The sequence below is a fragment of the Drosophila yakuba genome, chromosome 2L (assembly GCF_016746365.2).
Source record: "Drosophila yakuba strain Tai18E2 chromosome 2L, Prin_Dyak_Tai18E2_2.1, whole genome shotgun sequence".
NCBI classification, from domain to species: domain Eukaryota; kingdom Metazoa; phylum Arthropoda; class Insecta; order Diptera; family Drosophilidae; genus Drosophila; species Drosophila yakuba.
The window spans coordinates 833,230-857,459 of record NC_052527.2 but is presented as its reverse complement, the minus strand read 5'-3'; the positions used below and the strand labels follow the sequence as shown (position 1 = coordinate 857,459).

Here is a 24,230-nt window from a genome sequence, read left to right as displayed (position 1 = left end):
CGAGTGTCTTACTTTGTCTAGAGGGATAACAGAAATCTAGGATTTACCTTCTCTAAAATGAAGCACTTTGTGGAGGATCAAGCCAAGTTGTTGCCCAGTTCCATCAAGGACTTGCAAGCGAGGCGGCATTTCCGCATCCCAGTTGGTCCACCTCTCGCGCTGGGACTTTTGCAGATGCCCGTTGGCATGGCATACAACCTGGTGATGGCCATCACCACGGATTTCCAGTCCACCACGTATACCTCCTGTCATGCCTTCAACATCTTTCCCACTACATCGGCGGCTGCCAAGTCTCAGCACAAAGTTTGGGCTGTGGTTTGCTGGCTGGAATTCCCATTTCTCATTGCCAGTGCATGGCTGCATATCCGCTTCTATCGGAGGAATCTGCCCAGGCCGGTGCGTAGTTTCGGTTGCCTGATGGCCATCGTTATGGCTGTCAGTAGTTTCAGTATGCTGCTATGGGGCAACTTTGCCCAAGAGGATGGCGACTCATTGCTGCACATAGGCATTGCCTTGTCGCTATTCGGATCGTGTGCCATTTACATGGCAGGTTCCTTTGTGTGCGCCAAGTACTATATGCGCGAAAGGAGTGGGCAGATGCATGATGAACTCTCCTTGCGGCTGAAGAGCGGCCTGGTGCTCACCTACTACACGTGGGTGGTGATCATGTGGATCTTTTACTTTGTACACCAGAAGTTTTGCCTTCCCTTGGGTGAGTAGAACCTAACCGAGAGTAAGGATGTTTATAATTATAATTCCCGGTTTTGCTGCAGCCTACTCCGTGTTCGGTATAGGCGAGTTCATCTCCTGCGAGTGCTTCTTTATTTATCTGAGCACGGTCTACTTTGACTTCTACCACGTCTACATATACTACGATCAACGTTTGGGTTTCTTCCTCAGCGAGTTGTAATCAGTTCCCAATTGCTTATGAAATGTATTAAACAACAATATACAAAGAACACAAAAAGATTGCTTAACGTTACGTCTCGTAGATGCGCACCAGGTCGTCCAGACTGATGGGATACTGGGTGACCGGGCAGGTGCCGTGCTCCTTCATGTGGCTAACGATGCACTTCCAGCAAAAGACGTAGCCGGATACGGAGCAGGCAGTGGGCGTCTGGATGGACAGCAGGCAGACCGGGCATTCTCCACTCTGTGGAAGGCTCTGCTGCACTTCCTTGGGCAGCTGCTTTCTTGGCATCGCTTCCGGATTAATCAGGGTTCCACCCACTTTGCGCCGCTGGTCGTTGGAGTACCACCACTGGACAAACTGGAGGAAGAAGGCCAGGACCTCAAGCATTTTGAGGACCACATAGGTCCACTGATCCTCCTTGGGAGGTTCGCTGGGATAGCGAAGGGTCAGGCCCAACAGTCTGAAGATGGGGGAGTGGTTTGAGGCGTACTTCACGAGGTAAAGGAATGTGTGTGCCGCCTTGGCGGCATGGAAAGCATGGAATGCGCTTAGGAGGCGTTGCTCCCAAGGACTAGTCTCCTCGTGCCTGGTGATCCTGCTCCTAAGCTTCCGCTCCACGTAAGGCATGAAAGTTAGCAGTGTGGCAGAGGCGATCTGATGCCTGCGGTTCAGCAGGTCCCCTGTGCTTGTGACCGTTCTTTGCAATCCGTAGAAGCTCTCCCCGAAGGAGGAGGCTCTCTTTCGCAGGTACAGGTACTGCAGCAGCCAAGTCAGCAACGGGGACAGCTCCTCCTGAATCCTCAGACTCCCCCAGAGTTTAAAGTCCAGGCGCAGTCCGAAGTAGTCGAATATCTTGCTCAGTGCCGGGTAAATCAGGTTGTCCAGCGTCTCTGCCGCCGAAATTTCGAAGATTGACGGCACATTCTGGAGGTTCTGGCGCACATTGGCGGCTTCTGCCATTGTTGTTTATAGCATTAATAGGATACAAATAAATTCGAATGCAATTTGTGTTGTTATTCTTATCAGCACTGGTTGATATCGCTTTTGGCTTGAAAATAGTCGAGTGTTCATCAATATATCGATAAGTCGTTGGCACCATCGATATTTTTGCTAATAATCTGCAAGATTTGTTTATCTTTCGCTGCAGCTTCGTTGTTTATTTACCAACTGATCAAAATATATACATTTATGTATTATATACAACCAAGAAGATGAAAACCTCTGGGGCCGGCAATCCTGACGAGCTGAACAAGTCATCGCACAGCAAGGTCAGCAAGAAGTCCACCAAATCGCGATCCAAGTCGGCGAAATTGGAGTTGACTGGGAAGAATTCCCTTTCGGCATCCGCATCATCCTCCTCCGTTTCCGTAGTCAGCGGGGGCGTTGCAGTGGGCAGTCTGCCGGCCACGCCCACCCACCTAAACATGGTGACAACGCCCACCACGCCAACATCCAGTCTCGGTAACTACAATCTGTTCGACGCCTCCTTTGCGGTTGCAGGAAGCGGTGGGCACGGACTCGCTGGCGGCATCGCGGGCTCAGAAGCCTCCGGCAACTCAAGTCGAATGGTGAGGATACCACTCTCTGGGCACTCTCATGGTACCAAATCTTCTTACTTTAGGGTCACCAGAAGAGCTATGCTGGCTTTGATCCGCGCAGCATTAAGATCTTTTGGGAGCAGCACGACCAGACCGATGTGGAACTGTCCCAGGATGTTTGCGCCCGTTTGGCGGAAGATGCCTCCTACAAAGTCTGGGAGCTGATCAATGTATGTCCGGCTTATTTCACCTCTTTAATCTCTCTAATCTATTGATTTCTCAGAATGTCAAAATATACTCTCGCCACTCGGGCGGAGTGGTAACCTACGATCTAGTAAACGAAGTGCTTAAGGATGCTGATGTGCCGCCCATGCTGGGTGCGATGGACAGCGACTGGGATCGGATCGACTATGATGGCAGTTTTTACTTTCACTCGGATAAGATCTTCGAACTGAGCGCGGAGTTTCAGAAGGAAATTAATCTGTGCACACCCGATGATGCAGACTTTCAGAGCATCTGTCCCGTGGAGGATAAGCACACGGATCAGCTAAGGCAGTGCGTCCAGAGTCTGGTTACGGCAGCCCTTTTTGCGGACAGCAAATCCCAGACGGCCGCCGTCTGCCATGCTTTTCAGACGCCCCTGATGGGATCTATCTACCGTGTGATAGTGAGTAAGATGGTCCAGTTGCTGGCCTTTAAGCAGCAGGACCATTTGAGCCAGAGATGCTGGCGACTGCTCCGTGCATGCAACTACAACGCCACTGCTAATCACAATGCCTGCCGGCCGGAGTACTTCAACCTGGCGGAGGTACTTGTCAGTCAGCTAATGGCGCCCTACGAAACCATTAAGGCTCCACCTGTCGATCCAGATCCAGCCCAAACCACCTCCATCAAAATGGAGTTTGAAGAAGAACTTAAGGTTGAGCCTGAGCAGTGCCCTAATCCGGAAACTCAGGAAAATCCGGATGTCATGGAAGTCGATAAACAGGAGCAGGACCCGCAAATGTTTCCGGGTGAAAACACAATGGAACACACAATCTACAAGCTGCAATCGGAGGAAGAAGAAGTGAATCCCCAGCCGGAGACAGAACACCTGTCCAGCTACTTCGCCAGTCCAGTCGGCAATGGTCTGGTGGACGAGCTGTGCGAAACTATTGGGCAACTGGCATCTCAAAGTGGCTACCTACAAGCAGAGTGCCTGTTCTTGATCAAAAGACGCCTAGCGAGATTCTTCGAGGGCCGGCATGTTTCCAGTGAAAGAGGTAACGAATCCTTTCTATATGTTAGCTTGGATCCTAATATATATAATTCTGAATTTAGACTTTAGGTATATCAGTAGAGCAGTGCGTGGGCTTATTGCCCTCGGAGAATATGCCTTTCGTGAGTTTATTCCCTACATCTACAAACTTCAAGTCGAGGAAATCCCGGATAGCCTGTGGCCGGATCTGGCTCCCGCTGCCATCTTCCTCGGCGGCCGTGATGACGTATACCTGTATGAATGGCTGGAGCACGGATGCGGTGCTGCTCTGCAGCCCTTCATGGTCCACTATGCGCGTAAGAAACACCAGAGAGTTCCGTGAAAAGCTGTTAAGGAACTAAAATTTATTGCAGAAGCCTATGAAAAGATGGTAACTAGGCGGTATGTGAAGGCCAAACAACCCGCTTACAGGATTGAATCAGTGCCGGGAGTGCGTCGGCTGGAATGGAGTACTCTTGCGGCAGCTATGTGCCATGGGGACGATCCTAGCAAGGCACTCAAACCGAAGCCTACTCTCTGCGAGGCTTTTCCTGACCTCCAGTCACCAAATCTTCAGCTTAACTGCGCGGGCAACATTCGCTTTAAGTTCGCAGGCTGCCGCCCGGTGCTGCTGAAGCCGAAGGTTTCGACTGCTCCCCACTCGGCAGACTCGCCTTCGTCGACAGCAAACGGGGGTGCCGGCGGCGGTGCCAGCTCCGATATTCTGATCGCCAAACGAAAACTCTTCAAGCCGCTGACGAACGTGAGAAAGTGGTCGCCCATCAGTGGCTATCACTACCTGAGGATCTGAAAGGGACTTAGAAACGTATTACAAACCTTCTGGAGGTCCAGGAGGAGACCTGCGGATCTCAATAAAACTCTTTGTTTACTCTAGTCCTGCTCTCCGGTCTTTCGAAAGGCAAATTGTTAAAGTGGGTTTTTAAACTAAGGATGATTTCATACTGATTCAACTTTACTCGCAATACATAACAAACGCAGAACTAAAAGGCTTCTTCCTGAGCTGGATGTCCATTTTGAGACCCCAAAGGCGGTACGGGAATACCCGCAGCCTTCATCTCTGCCACAATACGCTTGTTGATAATGTTTCGGATGTTGGCATTCACATTCGGCAGAAGTCCACCTGTTCGAGCTGCGTGCTCAATCCGCTGGACGACGTCGATTTCGCGGCGCGATGATATCAGGTTCGAGACTAGCGCCTTGTCCATGTTGCCCACCCGCCCGATCCTGCCACATCGATGGATGTAGTCGGAGACATGCAGCGGGAAGTCAAAGTTCACCACATGTCGTGCTCGAGTGGTGTCCAGGCCACGACTTCCTACATCGGTGGTGGAGAGGACGTCACAGTGGCCGTTTTGGAATTGCTCGAATCGACCCAGACGGATCTTCATCAGCATATCCCCATTCAGATTTAAGCAGTTCACTCCGCTGTTGTTCAGGAAAATGGAAACGAAGTCACTGGTGGTGGATTTGTTGCTAAAGACGATTAGGGGGCGACGCTTGACAATATCTTGCTTCACGAGCGACAGAAGTGTGGCGGGTCGATCGGCCTTCGACATGCGCAGGAACTTCTGCGTCACATGAGGCATCAGACGGTGCAGGTGCGGACTTACCACCTCCCGGATGGTGTCCACGTCGATGACTTTGTGAAGGATCTCCCTGGTGTTCGTGGGCATGGTGGCCGAGGCCAGGATCATCTGGGTGCCAGCATCTTCTTTTTGCACCAAGTGGAACTGGCGATAAAGAAAAAGAAGGAAGCTAATTCAATCTGCTCCTTTGGGTGTCCCCAACCAAGACTTACGGGAAATCTCCTAAGGAAGTAGGTGAGTTTGTCCGTGAACGTATCATCTAGCAGGGTGTCCGCTTCGTCTAGAACCAGGTGTCGAACCTGCTCCATGCGATAGATGCCTGTGGTCACTAGTTTGCTAAGTGCCCCCAGAGTGGCCACCAGTATGTCCACCTCCGCGAACTGTGGGTTCATCATGAGCTGCTTGGTATTGCCGCCAAGTAAGGCTTGCACCTTGAGATTGGTGCCCTGGGTGAGCTTCTCCGTGACTCCAGCAATCTGCGTGGCTAGTTCTCTGCCGGGCGTGAGGATCAGGACACGGGGAGTGTTGAGTTTTCGCTCGGTGACCTCTTCCCTCTGGAGGAGTTTGTCCACGATGGGAAGGAGATAAGTGAGAGTTTTTCCGCACCCAGTTTCGGCGGCAATCAGGCAGTGCTCCTTTCCATGGACAATGGGCATTCCTTGCTTTTGGATTCCTGTCAGTAGTTTGATGCCCAGCTCGACTCGCAGGTTCTCTAGGAGTTGTGGGTGAATGCTCATCCCCGTGCTGGCGAGGAACTCATCGACGGCCTGCATTTCCTGCTGCAGTTCCTCACCTTGCACGCTGGCATTCAGAATGAAGAAGTCTCCCTTGGATTTGTTGTGCAGCCAGCCCTTGGAGGCCAGCGCAAGGCTCCCAAACTTGGCATCTGTCCGCTCATATCGGGTCAAATCGAACTCTTTTCTTCTGCACGAGATTAGGGGCTCCTCCTTCTGCTTTTTCGCCTTGTCCCTCGAGGACTTCGCCTTTGGGGGCTTCGCTTGCGTCTTAGCTGTCGCCACCGCCGCTGCTGTGGCATATGTAGCCGTTTGGCGGGCGGTTTGCACCCGGAGCACCACGGACAAGTTCAGCATGCTTCTGGGATATTATTCAATGTTTTCATTTGCCGGCAAGTCAGCTGTGCACACGCATGCCAGTGTTGGAAAACGCCCGTCGAATTCAATTCCAGCTGTGGCGGTAAGTTTGAAAATCATATTTATTCAACAAACAGCAACCTTAATATACTAAGAGTATTCAAACATTATCTGGTTTATTTATAAAATTACATTCCTTGCTGCAAATACGAATCATTCATCAGCCGTTCAACTTCCAATAACCGTGGCTTTATGTCCTGGTACTCGGCCATCTGCTCCTTCATCATACATCCCACTCTTACTCGTTCGGCGTTGATATCATCTATACGATTTCGATTTGCAATGCTTTTGGTCATAGCAATCTGAAATCCAAGATATTACACCTTTAAATCGAAGGCACATGCACCTAAATACATGCCTCGAGATCCCTTTCCTGGATCTGCAGCTGTTTCTCCATGAACTTGATGCTCAGGTCCAAGTTGTGCATGCGCAGCGGGCGAGTGAGTTCCTCGGGAGACAGGCAGTTGAAGTTCCTGCGGATTTCGATTAAAAGCCATGGGAAGTGCTGCTTAACAACCAAACTGAAAACTATTCACCAACCAGTTCTTGCCCTCGTGGGGGGCAAACTGTTCCTTCAGCATCTCCAGTGTGGTCAGCTTGGTCTCCACGTCGTTGCCGGAGAAGAAGCACTGGTTCACATCCAGGACAACCTTGGTCATGAGCCGCCGGGTGCTGCTGACTATTTGCTCTGTGTCCAGGCTTGTGGATTCGTGCGCCTCGAGGATGGAGGCGCAGGATTCAAGATCTGAGGAGCTACACAATCGTAAGTGCTGGTTCAATTTATAAACTACCCCTGCTCCTACTTTAAGTCCGAGAAAATTTGTCCAATGGCTTCCTCGTAGGCCTGCTTCACCTGGGGAATGATCGCCTGAAGCCGTTTGAAGGCTGCTTCGGTTGCCTCTTCAATATTATCCATACTTTCCACACTTTCCTGGATAAATTATAATGACAAACAAAAATTGGCGACCAAAAACATATGTGACCATTTACAGATAGCTCGGGAATACCAACCCCTGTAAGAACGTAGGTTAGGGTATTCAAGTTGCTTGCTTACTGTTTCTTGCTTACTGCTTGGCGGTACCAATAGGCGTATTTAAAAAATTTATTAAATTGACCGAACAACATGATTTCAACGCAGCCAATTCAAATATCACAATTCGTAACACCCAATGCTCACAACTCATTTTTAACGCCAAATTCAAAGTATATTTCACGAACTGAATTATACAACTTTTCACATGTCGTATCGGCGATGGAAACTTGCTACCAACACTCAATAACTCCACTTTTCGGTTTCCCCGAAAGTTGTGCTGCCACTGCACTTTTCCACATCGGGAAAACTTGCCACAATGGAATTTCCTTTTATCTCTTCGCTCTTTCGAGAGGGTTTTTAATTTGTGCAACGTTTTGGGCAAATTGTTGAGGCGGGGACGCAGTTTTTAATATGTTTTGAGTAATTTGTGCGCATTTGCGAATTTTTATCGCAGTCACAAAAGTTGGTCCTTTGTGCTCCTTATCGTGTGCCCCTTGTTGGCGCGGCTGTAATGATGACTTTATGACTTTATTTACGTGCAATAAAGGAAGCATTCTGCGGCAAATTCAGGTTTAAGCATCACCGTGCCACTACTTTCGAATATAAATGCGATCCAGGTTAATTTATTCGCTCGCCGGGTCCTGCATTTCCATTATTTTCCGGGTCCAAAAGGAACTCAGCTGCGGAGTAGGCAGAATTCGAAATGTTCTCCCCTGCACAGGAAAAATCATTTCGGCATCAATCTTATAATGACCAATAAAAGCCAGAGAAACGATACGATACTCGGAAAACTGCCATCGGACTTTCATGTTGTTTAAAACTCGGGCGAAATTCAAAAACATACTATATTGTATAGAATAACCAGTACTTCCCCCGAATGAATACACATTTTCTCCGTGTGTGGCCTGGGTCTCAGATATGCTAAATCCCGGCCAGAATCCTGAGCTGTCCCCTCCAGAATCAGGAGGCGTGCCAGTCGGTGGCCGTGTTAACATGCATGTGCTGCTACTCTGCCGCATGTCTTGCTAAAACTCGGCTCTGAATTTGCATTTCAATGATTAAAGTGTTAAAATGCCGGCCGACACATGCGGACTGTTCAGAAACCACCGCCCAGGACCCCACACCCGCCTTCGTCCTGCGGATAGTTGGTAATGGCTTTATAAAGCGAACACCTCAAGCAAGATGCGATTTTAATATTCTTATTCTCGGGCGCATGGTGTGAAGAACTTGGAGATGTTGACTTTTTGTGGTGCGACTGCTATGCAAATGAGCCTAAATTCTGAGACAAAGTTTTGCATACTTTTCTGAATTCTGAATTCTAAATTGCGAATTATACCGGTCCAAATAACTATGTATTTCTCGCACTGTTTGTCCTGCTCAAAATACTGCAGGAGTGCGGATATGCTTTACCAAAAAGTCTGCTCTTTAATTAGTGAAAACGTAAAGTTCCGCAAATATTTCTTATTAATAAACTCCATATCATTTACTTAGAAACCATGGGAAAAAGTTGTTCCTTTGAGTTGCCATATAATAGCTGAGCAGTCAGTTCTTGAGCAAAGTTCAACTGTATCCTGAGGAAGGAAGAAAGTTCTTGATATTCAATTGCAAACGTTCGTGTCTGATCCTTTGACGTGAGATTGCTGGAATGTTATTCGAGTTTAATTTTACTAATCAGTAAGTAGCGTGTCGTCCTGTCAAGCGTTTCTCCTGCATCAAATTGGATAAATCACTAGGTTTTAATTGAGACTCCATTTAGCTGGTGGGCGAGGCCACAAAAGGGACATTCTGGTCCAACTCCAATCAAGCCAACGCCATCTGCACTGAAAGAAACCCTCAAATGCAGCAGTAAATCCTGTTGTTTCCTCAGTTAAAGTACATGAGTGTTTATTGGAACTAAAACTAGTTATTGCACTTTGCTGATGGTGTTATTCAGTTTGCTATCCCGCATGTCATGGTCGCCCTTGATTATGAGCTATTCACATATCAAAGGGAAGCAGCAGTGTGAGTACCATCCCAATTCATTCGATGTTGGCTAGGTAGTGATCTGTTCTTTCTGTGTGCCACAGTGGGCACTGGCTGCCAGCGACAGCCATCGGCCATTGGCGACACTTTCGGGCGTGACAGGAATGGAGGAGCTACCGGCGGGAATACAAGTGGGGATGGTTTGGGGCTGGGGCAGCTGGCTGGTGCGTCAGCCGCAGTGCGTGAAATGCATTTAAAATTTTCCTGCATACTTGTCGCCTCAAATTACAGCGCATTTGTCGAGTGGTGCTTTGTGCTTTGTTCGTGAATTTGGAAGCTGCATTCGCATGCAAATCCACAGTGGAGGCCACATGCGTATGCCTGGTATACATCAGTTCTGCAGCTGCTTGTACAGAATATGCCTTGGTTAAACGACTTGTTATAGTTTTTGAACCAACAGGCGAATTCGCCGCGAATCGGCGGTCGGGAGGTGACCACTATTTATGTGACCGCAGCTGTGGGTACTCATGCGTGCAGACGAGTTTGAAATGCTGGAAATGCGCTTTAAGCACGCATTAGAACAATGCATAAAACCACAGCTATAGCCATATACTCGGCCGTATATATCTGTACGTATCTGGATATGGCAGCCGCAGTTCTACCGATTTTGCGGATTAACACTGCACACGCAGATGAAACCCAAGTAGAATGGTCGAAAGTAGCGCCAGACAATTGGTATTCAAGCCGAGTATTCAAGCCAGCTACACATGTAAGCCCATCAAATCGTTGAAGACGCCTCATCTTCCGTGTTCGGCTGGATTTTACATGGAATGCCACAACCTTTTGTTTGCCTAAGCTTTCGAGGGGTTTTTGTTTTTGGGGAAGAGGGGTAGGGTAGGGTGGTACACAAAAAACAAACACCGGAGCAACAACAACAAGCGACTGGTGGGGTTAGTTTACCGAAGCGGCTTTTACGGGCTTAACATATTAATTAAACTTGAAGTGGAAACACGAAGCCCGGCTGGGTCAACTTTAAATTAAGTTTTAATCTGTTGCTCATATTTAAACAGCCAGCAGATTGCGGAGTGTGTGGCTGCACTGCGAAAATTCCACTCGACGCTCTTTGTGATGGAGGCACAAGTGTCAGCTTAAACTGAGGAATGCCACACAAAGTTGCAGCAAATACTTCTTTTGACTCTGCCAAAAATACAGGAGTTTCAATTCAAATGAAGTGCTTTTAACTCTATCTGCAGATGTGTTTATGAACAGAACGATCTGCCTATTTATGTGGTGACCTGATGGCAGTGCAAGTAGTTCTCCGTGTAGTCCCCCAAGGACACTTGATGGTGCGTGTGGGTGCTGCGTGCTTCCTTGTAAGCTCCGGTGTTCCGGCTCCGCATCTCTAATTGAAATTGGTCATTTGGCACACTACTTGCAGCGACCGACGACATAGAGACTCAGGTCTCAGTTCGCAGGACTGACGGATGACAGGCGACAAGTGAATGGCAAGCAACGACGTCGAACTGTCAACTTATCCCGCCTGCACAGAGAGAAAAGTAGCTAACTTGTTGGTTGGCACGCAAAGTGTATGATTATAATCGTGTCTCAATAGTAGGACCTATCTTCATAGTACAGCAGTGGTATTGGAAATTTTGTATCCACAAGATACATTTTGTATCCTGGCGCAGATATTTGCTTGCTGTGTGGATTTCCCCCGCTGAAAATCAACTTGTGGCTCCCCCTCCTCCCCTCCGGTTAATGCAGTTAACTTGGATTCCGTTCGTGTCCAGGAGAAATCGCATAACTCTTCGCTGCCCAAATCCCATCCACACGTGCTAAGGCACACCTGTGCGGATGGCGGATGGATAGACGGATGTGAATGCGAATACGGATGTGGATGTGGGCCTGTTCCGCAACGGCAGATTGACAGCTTAATAAATTAAAATGCATTAAGTGGCTGGCGTAGATTTGCGGCAGCCATAAATCTTTCACCCCTAGCGCTGCTAAAGTAACACAGGCTGAGGCTGAGGCTGGCTTCGGGCTTAAATATTATATTGTAATTCAAATATTTATGGCCATCAGCGTAAATAAAACTGTCTACTAAACACGGATCGGGGGCTCCCAGTGATGTATGTGGCTCAGGTGAGCGCCGCCACCTGTCACCTGCCGTTCCCGTTCCCGTTCCCATCTCCGATTTCCCGGCTCCACCCTCTAAGCTGCCACAGCAACAAATTCTCACGCACTGAGACATTGACACGGGCTGCTAAGCTGTTGAAGTCGGGGTCCTGGGAACTCCTGGGAACTCCGACCTTCGCCCGGCAGCTGGCTGCCAAAAAAAAGCCGTCCTGTGGGCCTGTGGGTTGGGATCCTCCGGCCAGACTGGCGGGGGATTCCCCCCGGATTGCCTAGAAAATCAAATACATGCAAAACAGCTTCGCTTTCAAGAGCGATGCATATTTGTCAAGTTGAAAAAGCCGGCATTTCAATTGTGTGTGTATCTGTGTGTGGATAATGAAATGAATTTCGGCCGGGATTCGTGGCAGCAAACCCAAACCCAGTTTTTGAGATTGAATTACTACAGAGGCAGAACTTTAAGCGCTTTCTAGAAATACAAAAAAAGTCCTTCCATTTCAGATTCAGTGAGCTCGGGAGTTTTCAGTGTAGCATCTCATGATATTTTTCCAGAGTGCATGGGAAATGTAATAAATAAACAAGCTCGCATTGATATACCACAGAAATATACGGCGGCAAAGGAGGCAGTGGCCGGGAATCGACAAATCATAATAATCATGGGCATTCGCATTCGCATTTGGCTGGGCGTATCTTAGCATTTTCTGGAACTTGGGGGCTACTGGAACTTCTGAGGGACCGTGGCTCGCAATCCCTGACCGTCGGTACGTATAGCTGAGCGCTTCAATAAATTGTCCGTTATCATTTTCATGTTTTCGCATTGACAACGGTTGGCTTTCGGGGTCGAGCTGCCGGGTCGACGGGTCGTCGGGTCGACGGGGCGTATGAGCAACGTCAAGTTCGCATCGAAAAGCGGCTTGCAGGATGGCGGAACTGCTGTGGATCTGGATTGGCTGGAAACGTGGGCGTGGGATTCCGTGTTCCGTGCTGGGCCTAATTTGCCGGAAATAAATGTGCAGCGATGTGTGCGGACTTAGGAAGCCAAGGCAGATCGCGTCTAGCTCTGGGAATCGGGAATCCCAAGAATGGAGTGGGTGGAGGAGCCGCAGCCGTGCATCCTCCATTCCTTCTCCTGCTACTGGCGAGATGGAGTGCCGGTTATTATTATTGAAGCGCCAGGAAATTCGAAACTTGTCAGCAGTTGCCGGAAAGGGCAATGAATGTGGGAGGATAGGTGGATGGGTGGCTGGTTGGATGGGTAGATGGGTGGATGGGAGGTGCTGACGAAGTCCTTGTGGCAAATCGAATTCCGTTCGATAGCATTCACCGTGAAAGTTGAGTGAATTGAAGAAAATTGAAGTTTAAAACTCTACATGAGTTCGGATTGACAGATGCGATTGGACAGAGCAATATTGTTGCAAATGAAAATCTCAAGGAATCCATATCCTAATGCCACACTCGATTGAAATAAATTTATTACTTTAATTGGGTTTGCCTTATATACGCACATTGGTAACATTAAGAATGTGATTAAATATTCCTCGGCAAATGAACAATTTATGTAAGTAAATATAAATGAAACGCACTTTAAATTAATATATTAAAAATGCATTATATAGTTGGGATTAAAAACATTTCCCGTTGGCAAAAAGTTTTCTTCAAGATAAATTGTAAAATGTTGATACGCTGGCGAAGCTTTCACGAAATGAACTTCCGGCCATTTCCTCCTGGCAGGGAATCCTGTTTGCCTCAAACACGTTCTTGAATCTTTAAAGACTCTTTTTGTGAAGAGGGCTTAAAGATTCTCAGGAGCAGCTGCGAAGGAGGAGGCGTGTCCTCCAATAAGTGTAATGGCTGCTGTTGTCGTTCGAGGAAAGTACGCGACATCGATAGTTCCTTTGGCGCGTCTTTGGGCGGGGGAGTCCGGGAAGTCCGGAGAGTGCGGCGGATTGGAAGCCATTAGCGGGCTTGGTCAGATTTACGCTTGAGGTGCTGAAGGCACAAGGAGGAGGAGTTTCGAGGAGGAGGAACTGGAGGGAGTAAGCCCAGTCAGCATCACTTTCACCGCCTCGGTCGTCATCAATTGTTTCGTTAGCAGCCAGGACTTGTCGGCAATCAATCAGTTGCTTCTGCTCTCGGGTTTCCCGGAGACGCCGGCTCTTTGCATAATTAAAAAAGTATGCGTTATGTCGTCTACCTGACGTTTATTTTGGCGAAGGAGTCCCCGCGGAGGAGCCGCGTCAGCAATCCCGACAGCGAATTTAAATTACAAAGACTTCCGCCGCCGCCTCTTCGCTCCGCCGACTGGGTAAGCAATCCTCGACAGCACCTGGCACCCCATTTACCTGCACCCCATGCCCATAGCCACCACCTCCAGCCTGACTCCACGGATATTATCCCACTACTGTTGCCGCTCTTGCTGGGCGCAGATTCAATTAAGCTGATGAGACGACAGTCGGCAGCAGTGCTGCCCACCAGCCAAGTGATGGATAATGCAAAATACAAATCACACGGAAATCACGTGGGTTTACAAGGTGCTTAAGAGCAAGCAACAATTTGTAGTTGATTCAAGGACTCACATGGAGCGACAAGCATATGACTTGTGTCCGGGACAGCATCACTGTGCCAACATGGCAAATCCAGCTGACAGAGGCGCTTAACGCGTGGCAATAAACTCACATTTTGCCCACCCGATGAGGTCTCCGTTGCCATCCGTTGTCCATCGCCGGGCATTCCATTTAAATACGTCGCTGTCAATTAACCGACACCACGGAGTGGAGCAGCGAAAGGGACTGCACCCACGTGGTGCCGTGATTGCACCGCCCACCAGGACGAATGACCAGGACGGCTGACTGAGTTAACTCAATTATGAGCATCGATGGACGTAACGAGCGTTCGATAGACACGTGTAGTCGGGTTATTATTATTGGCCGAGTGTGCTGGATTTAATTCCATTCAATTGCTCGTCGAAGATGGCATCGGCAATTGAATTTCCCCCCTGCATTTCCACCTCCGAGTCCAAAGTGCCTCTTTGCAACTAATTGCACGGCAGAATTGCAATCCGAATCGGAATCTCCATATAATCGAATCGAGTTCGCATCGTCGGCAAATTGAATAAGTGAATGATTTGCCGCGACACTTGGCAGGCATCTCCTCCAGCATTTCCCCATCCTGCCGCGCAATTAGTCAATCAGCAGAAGGCAACAACCCGGATTCCCATTGGGAGCAAACAATGTTCTCGCGGTGCGAGCCCAATTAACCAGGCACAAGAACAGAAGCCCAAGGATCCCTGCCATCCCGCTGATAATCGAGATGGAGATGGTGGTTGGGTACTTCACGGAGTATATTGAGCAGGAGGGATAATATAATTAAATATGTTAAATCAGATGAACATAATTTAACTTACATCCGTATCATTACCAACCCACTTTTTATCTCCCAGTGTAGAGCAGCTGGTCCGGAGGACTGGCCTCCGGCGTAATTAGTGCACTCGAAGGTGCAGTCCGGCTCACTTGACCGTGCGCCTTTGTTCGCGAATTCTCGTTTCGGCTGGCTCCTTTTTCAGGGGATTTTCTCGAGTGCGTTTTTCCCTTGGTTTCTGTTGGTCTGTTTTCCCCTGTTTTCCCGGCTTTGGCGCCTTTGTTGATTCTTTTAAATTTCGCCTTTCAATTATTTTATGCAAATAAGCAAGCGGAGCGCAGATTATGCCAGCTTGACGGGATTCGCCATCCCGTTCCGAAAAAAACCCTCTTCTCGGATTCCCGTATTCCGTATTCCGTATCCCATTTTTCCTTTGCCGGCTGTTTTATCCCCGGCGGAGCGAAAGAAATCCGCTCGCCAAATGAATTGTTTGGCATTGTCGTGTGCCCGGCTCAAAACGCAGCGTAATCATCTTAAGTTGCTCAAATGGGTTTGTTCATTTCGAGTGTTTTCGAACAACTTCAGGAATAAAGCGATTTCGCCGTAATGTTTGTCCGTTTTCCTTTGCTTAATTGGAGCTCCTCGGGGATCCATTTGGCTTTGGACTCCCGGCTGGCTGCCTGTCCCACTTCGCTTTGAGGGTTTCTCGATTCATTAATCCATTTTATCGCTTATCGCAATGTTTGATTTTTCGAGCGTTCACTTGAGTCATTCCTGTCGGTCAACAAGTCACGTTTCCCCCAAATGCACTAAGCTTTTAAATGTGTGTCGTTTTTATTTATATTCCCATTATGAATTCCTATCGCTAATCGATCACAGTTTATTTCCCACGCCAACCTCAAAAATTTCCAATTAAATAATCAAACAAAAAAGGAATGCTAATCAAAGTGCGATTATGGCGTTTAAAGCAATGACTCGAAATCAATGGTTTAATACTTTACATTATCCCAGCTTTGTGGTCGCATTATAAATTAATGTAATTTTCTCTTAAACGCTCCTTGTAATTTCCCACTGCTTTCCACCGCCTGCTGTTAATTAATCAATTACAAGTAGAGTCTTATCCTTTGCCACCTCAAATTATGAGCTCCCCAAGGAATCTGTGAAATATTTATGATTTCCCCCCGCTCCTCACCATTTCAAAATTTAATTTGAATTATCGTCGCTGGCGAAAATGTAGGTGTCAAAGCCAGACAAGAATCGGACCCGTAGAGGCCTTCAAAGTGCTCCGCCAGCTGAAGGATTCCTCCCCTGCGAGTCCTTTGCATTTTTCGTGTGTGAGAGAAAGGAAAATAATTGAGATGTCGGCAGAAATGTAAGTGGACTTTTATTGACTGTTTTCCTGCTTGGCTGGCTGACTGAATGGCCGGAGGGACAAGGTCGGCTCCTCCCCAGCTTCTCTTCTACACCTCTGCCATCGTCCTTCGTCCTTCTCCGGTTACCGAGCAGCATGCAATGTCCTTTCGCCCAGATATCTGGGCAATATCTCATTGCGGCCGCAACAAATGGCGTGCATCGCCTTTGTCTTCGATGAGAAGGTGAAAAATGTGCTGCTGGAAAATCGATAGATTGACTTGCCAACCGTTTTAAGCATTTTCCCCCGCACCTCCTCCCTTCTTCGGCTCTGATTGGCTCTTTAAGATTGGCCTTCAACCTGCGCCACGCTCACGTACCATTTTATGCTAATAACAATAACAGCGAAAGCGATGCCGAGCACGGAAGTTGTGGGTTAACGGATATGGCGATGCCTGTCATAAGAAACCGAACTCCTACCTCGATTCCCTTGAATGATATTTGACATAGATGGGTGGTCTTATCAAAGACTACATGGCTGTATCATAAAAAGAAACACCTCGATTGGAATAAATATATTGTATATCATATTGTTGCACAACTTAAAGAGAGACACTATTCCCACCTGTTGCATGCAGAGGTATACCTTGCAGGGTATAGAGTATTGGCTCCGTTTCCCGGGCAGCTGCAATGGGTAACTGAAGACGGGAATTGCCGTTTTACCTGCCACGTCGGCCACATCGACGTTGTCGCAGTCCCATTCAGCGATATTGTAGTCGTTCCCGTCGTGGTTCTCGTCTCCCCGCCACTAACCCCCCTCCACCTGATAACCCGAGGGTCCTCCAGAGTCGTCGAGTGGCAAAGTTGGGAGCTGGGTGCTGGGGGGTTGCGGTTAAATTGCGTCAAGCATATTTGACATTTTATTATATAGGTTACAACGCAATATCGGCAGAAGTTGTGGGCCCGTCACACATGTGTCGCCACCGCTTTGCAGGCCCCGTGTGATGACTTCAAGTGTTTTTCATTAACTGCTGCTTATGAATATTAAATTAAAACTGCCATTCTGCTGGGCAATACCAGAAAAGAAGAGCGAAACTCACAGCCTGGAGGTTGGCGAGCGGAGCACCTGAAGGTCGAGGAAAGCCGCTTAGGAGATGGAAATGGAAAACAATGTCTAAGACGTCGCATATTAAAAGAGCTACCCCAAATTGAATTCTGCGCCAGACCGGAATAAAGCTGTTTGACGTCGAAACGCGAAGAGACGCGACGCGACGCGAATTCAATTGCAGCTTTAAGGTCTTTCACTTCTCTTGGTTCCCGGACAGCAGGCAAATGCAGCTCATGAATTTCAAATGAAATTAAAAACGTGTTCGCTAAAAATAATAATGCCAGAACAACAGCAAAGGAAACAGAATATCGTTGAAGCCAGGCGGAATAGTTGCATCCACTCGAAAGCAGCTGAAAGGAGGACAGGAGGTCGGAAGGCGGCGACTTGAAGATTATTCCACAGCACGCCAGGATTTAGTGATGTAAGCTGCCCTGTTTCCCTGTTTTCCTGGCTCCCCTTCGATTCCAGTCTGTCCACAATTAACTCGGGGCAATAGGAGGTGGCGGAGTGCAGGGATGCGGCAAGGACTCAAACGATTCGGAGGACTCGATGCTGCCAGCTGCTACAACATGTAAACACATCGGTGCCACGAGTGCTCTACCAACTGCAACTGGCATTCGCAGAGAAGGGGGAGATGGAAACGTGATTTTGGGGCCAAGAATCGGAATATTCGAATCATTTTAGTACAGAAATTTGATACTTCTGATACACTAATATTAATAATACCAATTTTTGTTCCGTTATCTCAAACTTGCAGTCACTTTGTCATCGCCACTGTGCTTACACTCATTTCAAAACTTGAATTGAGAAGTTTTCCGGCTTGCCACGCCCATTGGCTCCTCGGCCTTTTGTCCCACTTAAGACTCTGGAGGCAACTTTTGTGTTACTTCAAAATTCAATTTTACGCAATATGCGCAAATCACGATTAAATCTTGTGCGTGCTTTTCATTGCATACTTTGCGGCTGTAATCGGGCTTTAAAAAGGGGGGGCCGGCTTTCCCTCATTTCCCTGAGCTGCCGGCCAGAAGAAACTATGAAAATGTGTTTTCAAATTGCGAAACAATTTGTTGACCGTAATTGAACTTTGTCGTCCCCAAAACGCACTTCGCATCGACCCCGCCCCGCTCTTTGGTCACCATAATTGTCGTAAAGCAAACTTTTGTCCGCTCATTGCGAGGCTCGTAAAAGTTTTTCCTCGCCTTGCCCGCTTTTCCTCGCTCTTCTCCTCACTTTTCCTCATTTTTCCCGCTTTCTTCGCGCGCCGCCTGCGGCGAATGGTTGATTTCTGTCTCTGTGTGCCTGCTTTTATGCGCGTGTTGTGGTCGGTCCAATTTATAAGGCCAACCGCAAATTACCCCTCCCGAAACCCCCAAAGCGCCACCAGATGCAGATGCACGGAGACAAATAATAACCCATTAAAATCTTAAGCGGCCCAGGTGACCACCTTGCACTCCGCCCAGCATCTGTGACCAAGGTGCAAGGAGCTATTAAAAACAGGATCAATAAAATCTTAATCATCTTAATAAACGAAACTTTCCAGGATACCACAGTATCATATGTACGCTAAAGTACAGAGAAAATGTAGCTATTTTTCCAAGTGTGGCAAGAAAGACTGAAAAGTAGAAACAATGCATTTGCAGCTCTTGTGTTGCATTTGCATTACCCGTGGCATTTGGCCTCTTTGCTCAGGACTTGGCATAATTGTCGCCACACGCATGAATATTTCAGAAGGAGCCTTCGAGGGTTTATGGACCGAGAATGGGATGAGATGGGGACCACAAGAAGTGTTAGAACCAAATCCGAATCCAACCCAAAGCCCATGCCCATGCCACAGAGTTTTGTCTCGAAACTTTTTCGGCATAATAATTCATGGCCCGACTGCCTTGGCCACAAATTCCAAATGCAAAATGCCGATAATTGGCACTCCTCGCCCTGCCAGCGACAAGTTTTCCCCCGCTTTCCCGCTTTCCAAGTGCAAGTGCTGCGCAGCCAGTCGGAAATACATTCAGAGCAGACCCCTTTCCCCGCCCGATTCGCACTCAATTGTGATGTTTAGTCGCTCGTTGTCACAGGCACAATGCTCCTCCTTCGCCACTCCTCCTCCGCCGACCCACTTCCTCCACTTTCTAAGCTCACAGGCACAGTGGTCGAGGACTGAGAACTTGCTGAAAAGTCCTGGCTTCACATTAAGCGTGCGAATGCTCTTTGGGCTCTGATAACTATTACAGGCGAAATTTACAAGGACTTTGTTTCACAATACAGAGTTGCTTCCTTTTGGACACCTTTGTTTCTGGGCTACATGCAAATTGCAATTAGAACACCTTTTCGATTGAACATGTTGAGCTTGTATATGCTCATACTTTATTTTCTTTTAATAGCTGCAAATCTAACCTCTTGTCTGCAAGTGTGCAGTGGAAGCCCGCTGCTGAGCCGCCAAAACCCCTCCCAGAATCCCTGGAATGGAAAAGCCAGCCACTTTCAGTCAACACTGTGCAGTGGTGTGAAAAGCAGTGTTAGCCCGAGGGCGTGGCATCATTCCGCCCCCATTTGTCAGGCGTAATTAGCCGCAAAGTATACTGTTTGCACAATAGTTGCTCTGGTCGTCGCAGGTCCTTGCGCCACTTGGTTTTGTGATGGGGCCGTTCTCTTCCGCACTCCTAATACACAGAGAGAAAAGTGGATTATACTGGCATTATGCACAAGTACTTACCAATGCTGATAAGCTGCGGTGTAAGCTATCAACATCGAACTGATACTCCCGCAAATTGCTCAAACTTATCTGCCAGCTGAGTGTCGAACACGATTTGGTTATGTATAAATAGATAGCCTTGCGTTGTGTCAAATTTGCTGCTGCTTGTTATCCAGCTCGCCACTTGTTTCGGTGTGTCCTCGCCCCAAAAAGCACTTGCCCTTGCCCTTGCCCCAAACCAAACCGAACCAAACCCAAGCACTTCCCTTAACCCATACCCATTGATGGCTGCTCACATGAGCAGACCACTCAAATCGCTCGATGGCCGCACAATGCAGCCGGCCAAACAGAAACAGCAACTCAATTGGGGGGAGCAGCTACAACTATTACAAAGGCATTGCTGACGTTTTTGCCGGCAGCTGGACAGCAGGACACTGGACAGCAGGACAGCTAGACTCCTGTCCCTGGATGGAGGGAACCTGCAGGTCCTGCCCCCGGCGAGAGTGCAGCTGTGTGGGTGTGTAAAAAATACCACAATTTCAATTTCAAAGTATCCTTTTAGTCAAAAGGAAATGACATTTACGCGCTTTGTTGTGGTTTGCCCATGCATAAAACATTTTTAGTTTAAATTTTTCACGTTTCGCCCACTCATACCGTTTTCACCCTGCCACGTTCTCCTCAGCTTTTTTTCCCCGTATTGACGCACTTGCCGCTGCTGCAGTGGGCGTGGCACCGCCTGAGGGGCGGCACATGTTGTGCGGAAAACCCGGGTGTTCCGAATCCAAAGGAACCGAGTGCCGAGAACCGGAGGGAAACCAACCGCACAAAGCAAGGCGATGGTGATGGCGATGGCGATGGCGATGCGATGACGACAACTGCAACAGAAGCTTAAATCTGCGACTGCGGGGAATGGGAAATATTTATGAAAATTAAATTCTCATTCGAACGCAGTGGAGCCGGCCTTGGGTGGTGAAAGCAGGCGAAAGTGGCTGGCGAAAGCCAGAAGGAGTCCCGGCTGAGTCAATAATTATGCCTGGTACTTGGGGAGTTTGGGCTGTACTCCCGCTTCATATTTGATTTGAAATAACATTTGGATAGCACTCGGTGCAGTTGATTGTTTAGGGCCTAACCAAATTAAAAGCGTCTGCTGTATAAACTCATATTCCATATTCCCTGCCAGTTCAGTCAGAAAGTTGCTTTCACTCCGCACTTTCTTGTTCTAACTATTGTGAGCAAATCATGCTACACCTATAGAAGTCGTGGCTTCGCAGGACCTGCTGTTTGGTGTGGCAACAATGGGTGCAAAAATCAATGCACAGCTCCAGGCTCTTCCCGCTTCCCCGCCCGCCCCCGCGCCCCCTTCCTCGACGGGATGTCCTGCCAAAGCGCTGCAAATGCGCTTCCTGCTTCCTCCAGAGACTCGGAGACGCAGAGGGGCCGTGGAGGTGCGGCTGACATTTGTTGAATATCAACAGGAAATGCAGTGAATAAACACGTCGAGTTGTCGATTCGTCGATTTCATGAGTTGCATTGTGAGCTGCGGGCTTGCCATCGCCTCCGTTGTCATTCGGAGCCTACACGGCGAGAAAAGAGTCTGTAACTCTTGAATATCTTATGTTGTAAGTTCTTTTGTTCTGCATATTAGCTTCAGGTTTTATACAACAGCCTTGCAAGAAAGAGAGCGGATATATGAAAAGGGATATATATAATAATTTTTCTCAGTGCACCGGAAGAGCGTCCGAGGAGCGGAAGAGGTGAGGGCGGTGCGGATGAGACGTCCGTGCATTCAATTCGATGCGATTCAGCTCGAATCTCCACGAATCTCCTCGCCGCTCCTCGAATCCATTCGATTCGTTCGTTTCGATTCGATTCGATTGAGTTCTATGCGAGGCGATATTTGAATTGAATGGCGGCGGAAGTCTCCTTCGGGCGACGGCCAGCAAATAATGCCAAATGCATTTTCGATGAGTGAGCAGTGGGACAACAATTGGAGGCGATGCACAAATTTGCATTGCAGCCCGTTGCGTAATTGCATTCGTCAAAAAATGAATGGCGAATGGCATCCATTCGTTTGTCCGTTTATTCATTGGCACGCTCATGAGTCGGGCAATCAAATTAAATTCCAGGCTAAAATGTTTTGCGAACCCCAATTTGAAGGTGAGCCTCGAACGTGGGCAATCAAAGTCTCCGCTTTTCGGTTACATTTCAGCTCGGCCATCACCTCCATCACCCCCATAAGCCATCATATTTTGTCCGTCCGTATGTCCGTCCGTTCGTTCATCCGTCCATCAGTCGATCCATCAGGCAGTCAGTCAGTCAGCCAGTCAATCATTCGAATCGTTTTCGTTTGCGTTTCGTTTTCGATTCCAATCAATTTGTTTGGCATTTTTGGCTGCCAGTTTTTCCCCTTTCCCCGTTTCCACTTCCATTTTTTTCCCGCTTTTTGTTTGCTTCTATCGACTTGTGCTGCGAATCAGAAACAAAAAGTTTCAGCGTTGCTTGTTGCATTTTTAAATAAAGGATTCTGGACGGTGGCCAACAAGGGGTTAAGGGGTAGTACTGAATTTTGTACACTTCCGGTCTGAATAGATCCATCTTCGTTCGTTTCGAAATGCTGTTAAAGGTGCTCAATTTTATTTTGAAAACAAAAAAACAAACAAACAAAAATGATGCACTGGCTTTTAAAATGGCTATAATACATGATGATTTTTTCTAAGAATACTTTTATCTTACAATCTTACTTTTATTATCAATCTAAGCAACCTTCTTAACTATCAATGTCTGTTAAAAATACCTTCTTCCTAATTTATGTTTGATTCAAGTGTAATAAGTGTATTTCCTGGCCGTTTTTGCCTGGCAATCAAGTTTGCCAATTACTGCTGATATATTTCAATGTATTTTTCTTTTAAAGTTTTGCTGCTGGTGCTTTTCCACTGCACTTGCCGTCCAATTTGGACAAATTTCGTTATGAATTTCGAGTGTTGAAAAAACTAATCTCCAACCGCATCTTTTGTGTCTGTCAAAATGTACAGATAGTGTTTCATTTATTTGAATTTTTGAGCATAAACTTTGATTGGCATTGCCAATATTTCACTTTCACTCAATTAAGATTTTCTTTTTGGATTGTCAGTTTCTGTGGAAAAATACGATATACTTTAAATCTACTTCTATCTTTTCCACTTCTGTTCCGAAATTACAAAATGGTTCGAGTGTTTATCCTGTTCGTGTGATTGTCGATTTCTCTCTACAAACAACACAAGAGAATTGTATGCTCAAAAATACAGAGGCATATTTTTCAAACAGATTTCATGCTACCAAATCCCGTAGAACTCATAAATGATTTAAAAATACAGCCATTGAACAGTATTTCCTTCGGCAAATCGAGTGTTCGATCTGATAATACAGCCACTCTTTAAAGAGCTTTTCTGACCAAATAATAACTGAACTGAAGGTGTTTTCTTTAAGAAATGATTACTCACTATGTGCTGGCAGATATGGGATACATATATAGTAATGATAGTTTCGCCATTGGGTATTTAGGTATTTGCCGAAAGCCGTGCCTCCCTAATTGTGCACAATTACTGGGTTTAGGGAACTTCACGCTAATTGACACTTTGCAATCCAACGGAAGACTCATTTCACAAGTCCGCAGGGATCAAGTGTGCGATTGGGTGGCGCTGCAGGCGGATGTGGATGCGGAGGCAGAGACGGAGGCAGGGGAGAAAGTTTCGCTTTCTCCATAGCTTTTCATCCTTTTTTCGTTGCATACCCCCAGGCGCAAGCAGTGCAGCAAACATTACTTTGTGGGCTGCGACGGGGTGTGGGCGTGGCAGGATGTCTGACTGCGCTCATTGAGAAGCAAATGCGAAACTTTTTAATTGACTTTTTCAATTACAGTTTAATTTTGTTGTAAGAAATGTTGGCACTGCCAATTGAAGTTTTCTCGAGCGCACACGAAAAGGCCAAAACCGGCCAGAAGACCGAAAGTGTGAGGGATGGGGTGGCTAATCTATCATTGTCCACCGGCCAACTGGCGATTGTGTGTGCGAGCAATTTGCAAAACTTCAGAAACACGCACCAGGCAGCCATCAGCATCTCGAGCTTGGCCCCGTGCACTGAGAGAAATCGGATGCAGAAAAATGTATCCAACTT

General features: G+C 47.6%; 5 protein-coding genes across 5 annotated transcripts; 2 read left to right on the top strand and 3 right to left on the bottom strand.

The window, feature by feature from the left end:
- Window positions 1-57: 57 nt before the first annotated feature.
- LOC6526350 (post-GPI attachment to proteins factor 2) lies at window positions 58-967 on the top strand. The gene is made up of 2 exons (XM_002087436.4): window positions 58-712; window positions 774-967. Exons 1-2 carry the CDS (start codon window positions 58-60, stop codon window positions 908-910), a joined length of 792 nt encoding a protein of 263 aa, XP_002087472.1. The 3' UTR covers window positions 911-967.
- Window positions 883-1,961, bottom strand: LOC6526349 (peroxisome assembly protein 12). Its single transcript, XM_002087435.4, has one exon. It carries the CDS (start codon window positions 1,871-1,873, stop codon window positions 980-982), a length of 894 nt encoding a protein of 297 aa, XP_002087471.1. The 5' UTR covers window positions 1,874-1,961; the 3' UTR covers window positions 883-979.
- Window positions 1,962-2,019: 58 nt separating this feature from the next.
- Window positions 2,020-4,582, top strand: LOC6526348. The gene is made up of 5 exons (XM_002087434.4): window positions 2,020-2,481; window positions 2,535-2,681; window positions 2,735-3,713; window positions 3,772-4,005; window positions 4,063-4,582. The coding sequence occupies exons 1-5, from the start codon at window positions 2,125-2,127 to the stop codon at window positions 4,497-4,499; spliced, it is 2,154 nt and encodes a 717-aa protein (XP_002087470.1). The 5' UTR covers window positions 2,020-2,124; the 3' UTR covers window positions 4,500-4,582.
- A 61-nt stretch (window positions 4,583-4,643) lies between these two features.
- LOC6526347 (probable ATP-dependent RNA helicase DDX28) lies at window positions 4,644-6,420 on the bottom strand. The gene is made up of 2 exons (XM_002087433.3): window positions 5,508-6,420; window positions 4,644-5,439 (listed from the first exon to the last, which is right to left on the bottom strand). Exons 1-2 carry the CDS (start codon window positions 6,384-6,386, stop codon window positions 4,690-4,692), a joined length of 1,629 nt encoding a protein of 542 aa, XP_002087469.1. The 5' UTR covers window positions 6,387-6,420; the 3' UTR covers window positions 4,644-4,689.
- A 70-nt stretch (window positions 6,421-6,490) lies between these two features.
- Window positions 6,491-7,440, bottom strand: LOC6526346. The gene is made up of 4 exons (XM_002087432.3): window positions 7,250-7,440; window positions 6,987-7,199; window positions 6,805-6,919; window positions 6,491-6,748 (listed from the first exon to the last, which is right to left on the bottom strand). Exons 1-4 carry the CDS (start codon window positions 7,360-7,362, stop codon window positions 6,575-6,577), a joined length of 615 nt encoding a protein of 204 aa, XP_002087468.1. The 5' UTR covers window positions 7,363-7,440; the 3' UTR covers window positions 6,491-6,574.
- Window positions 7,441-24,230: the final 16,790 nt, after the last annotated feature.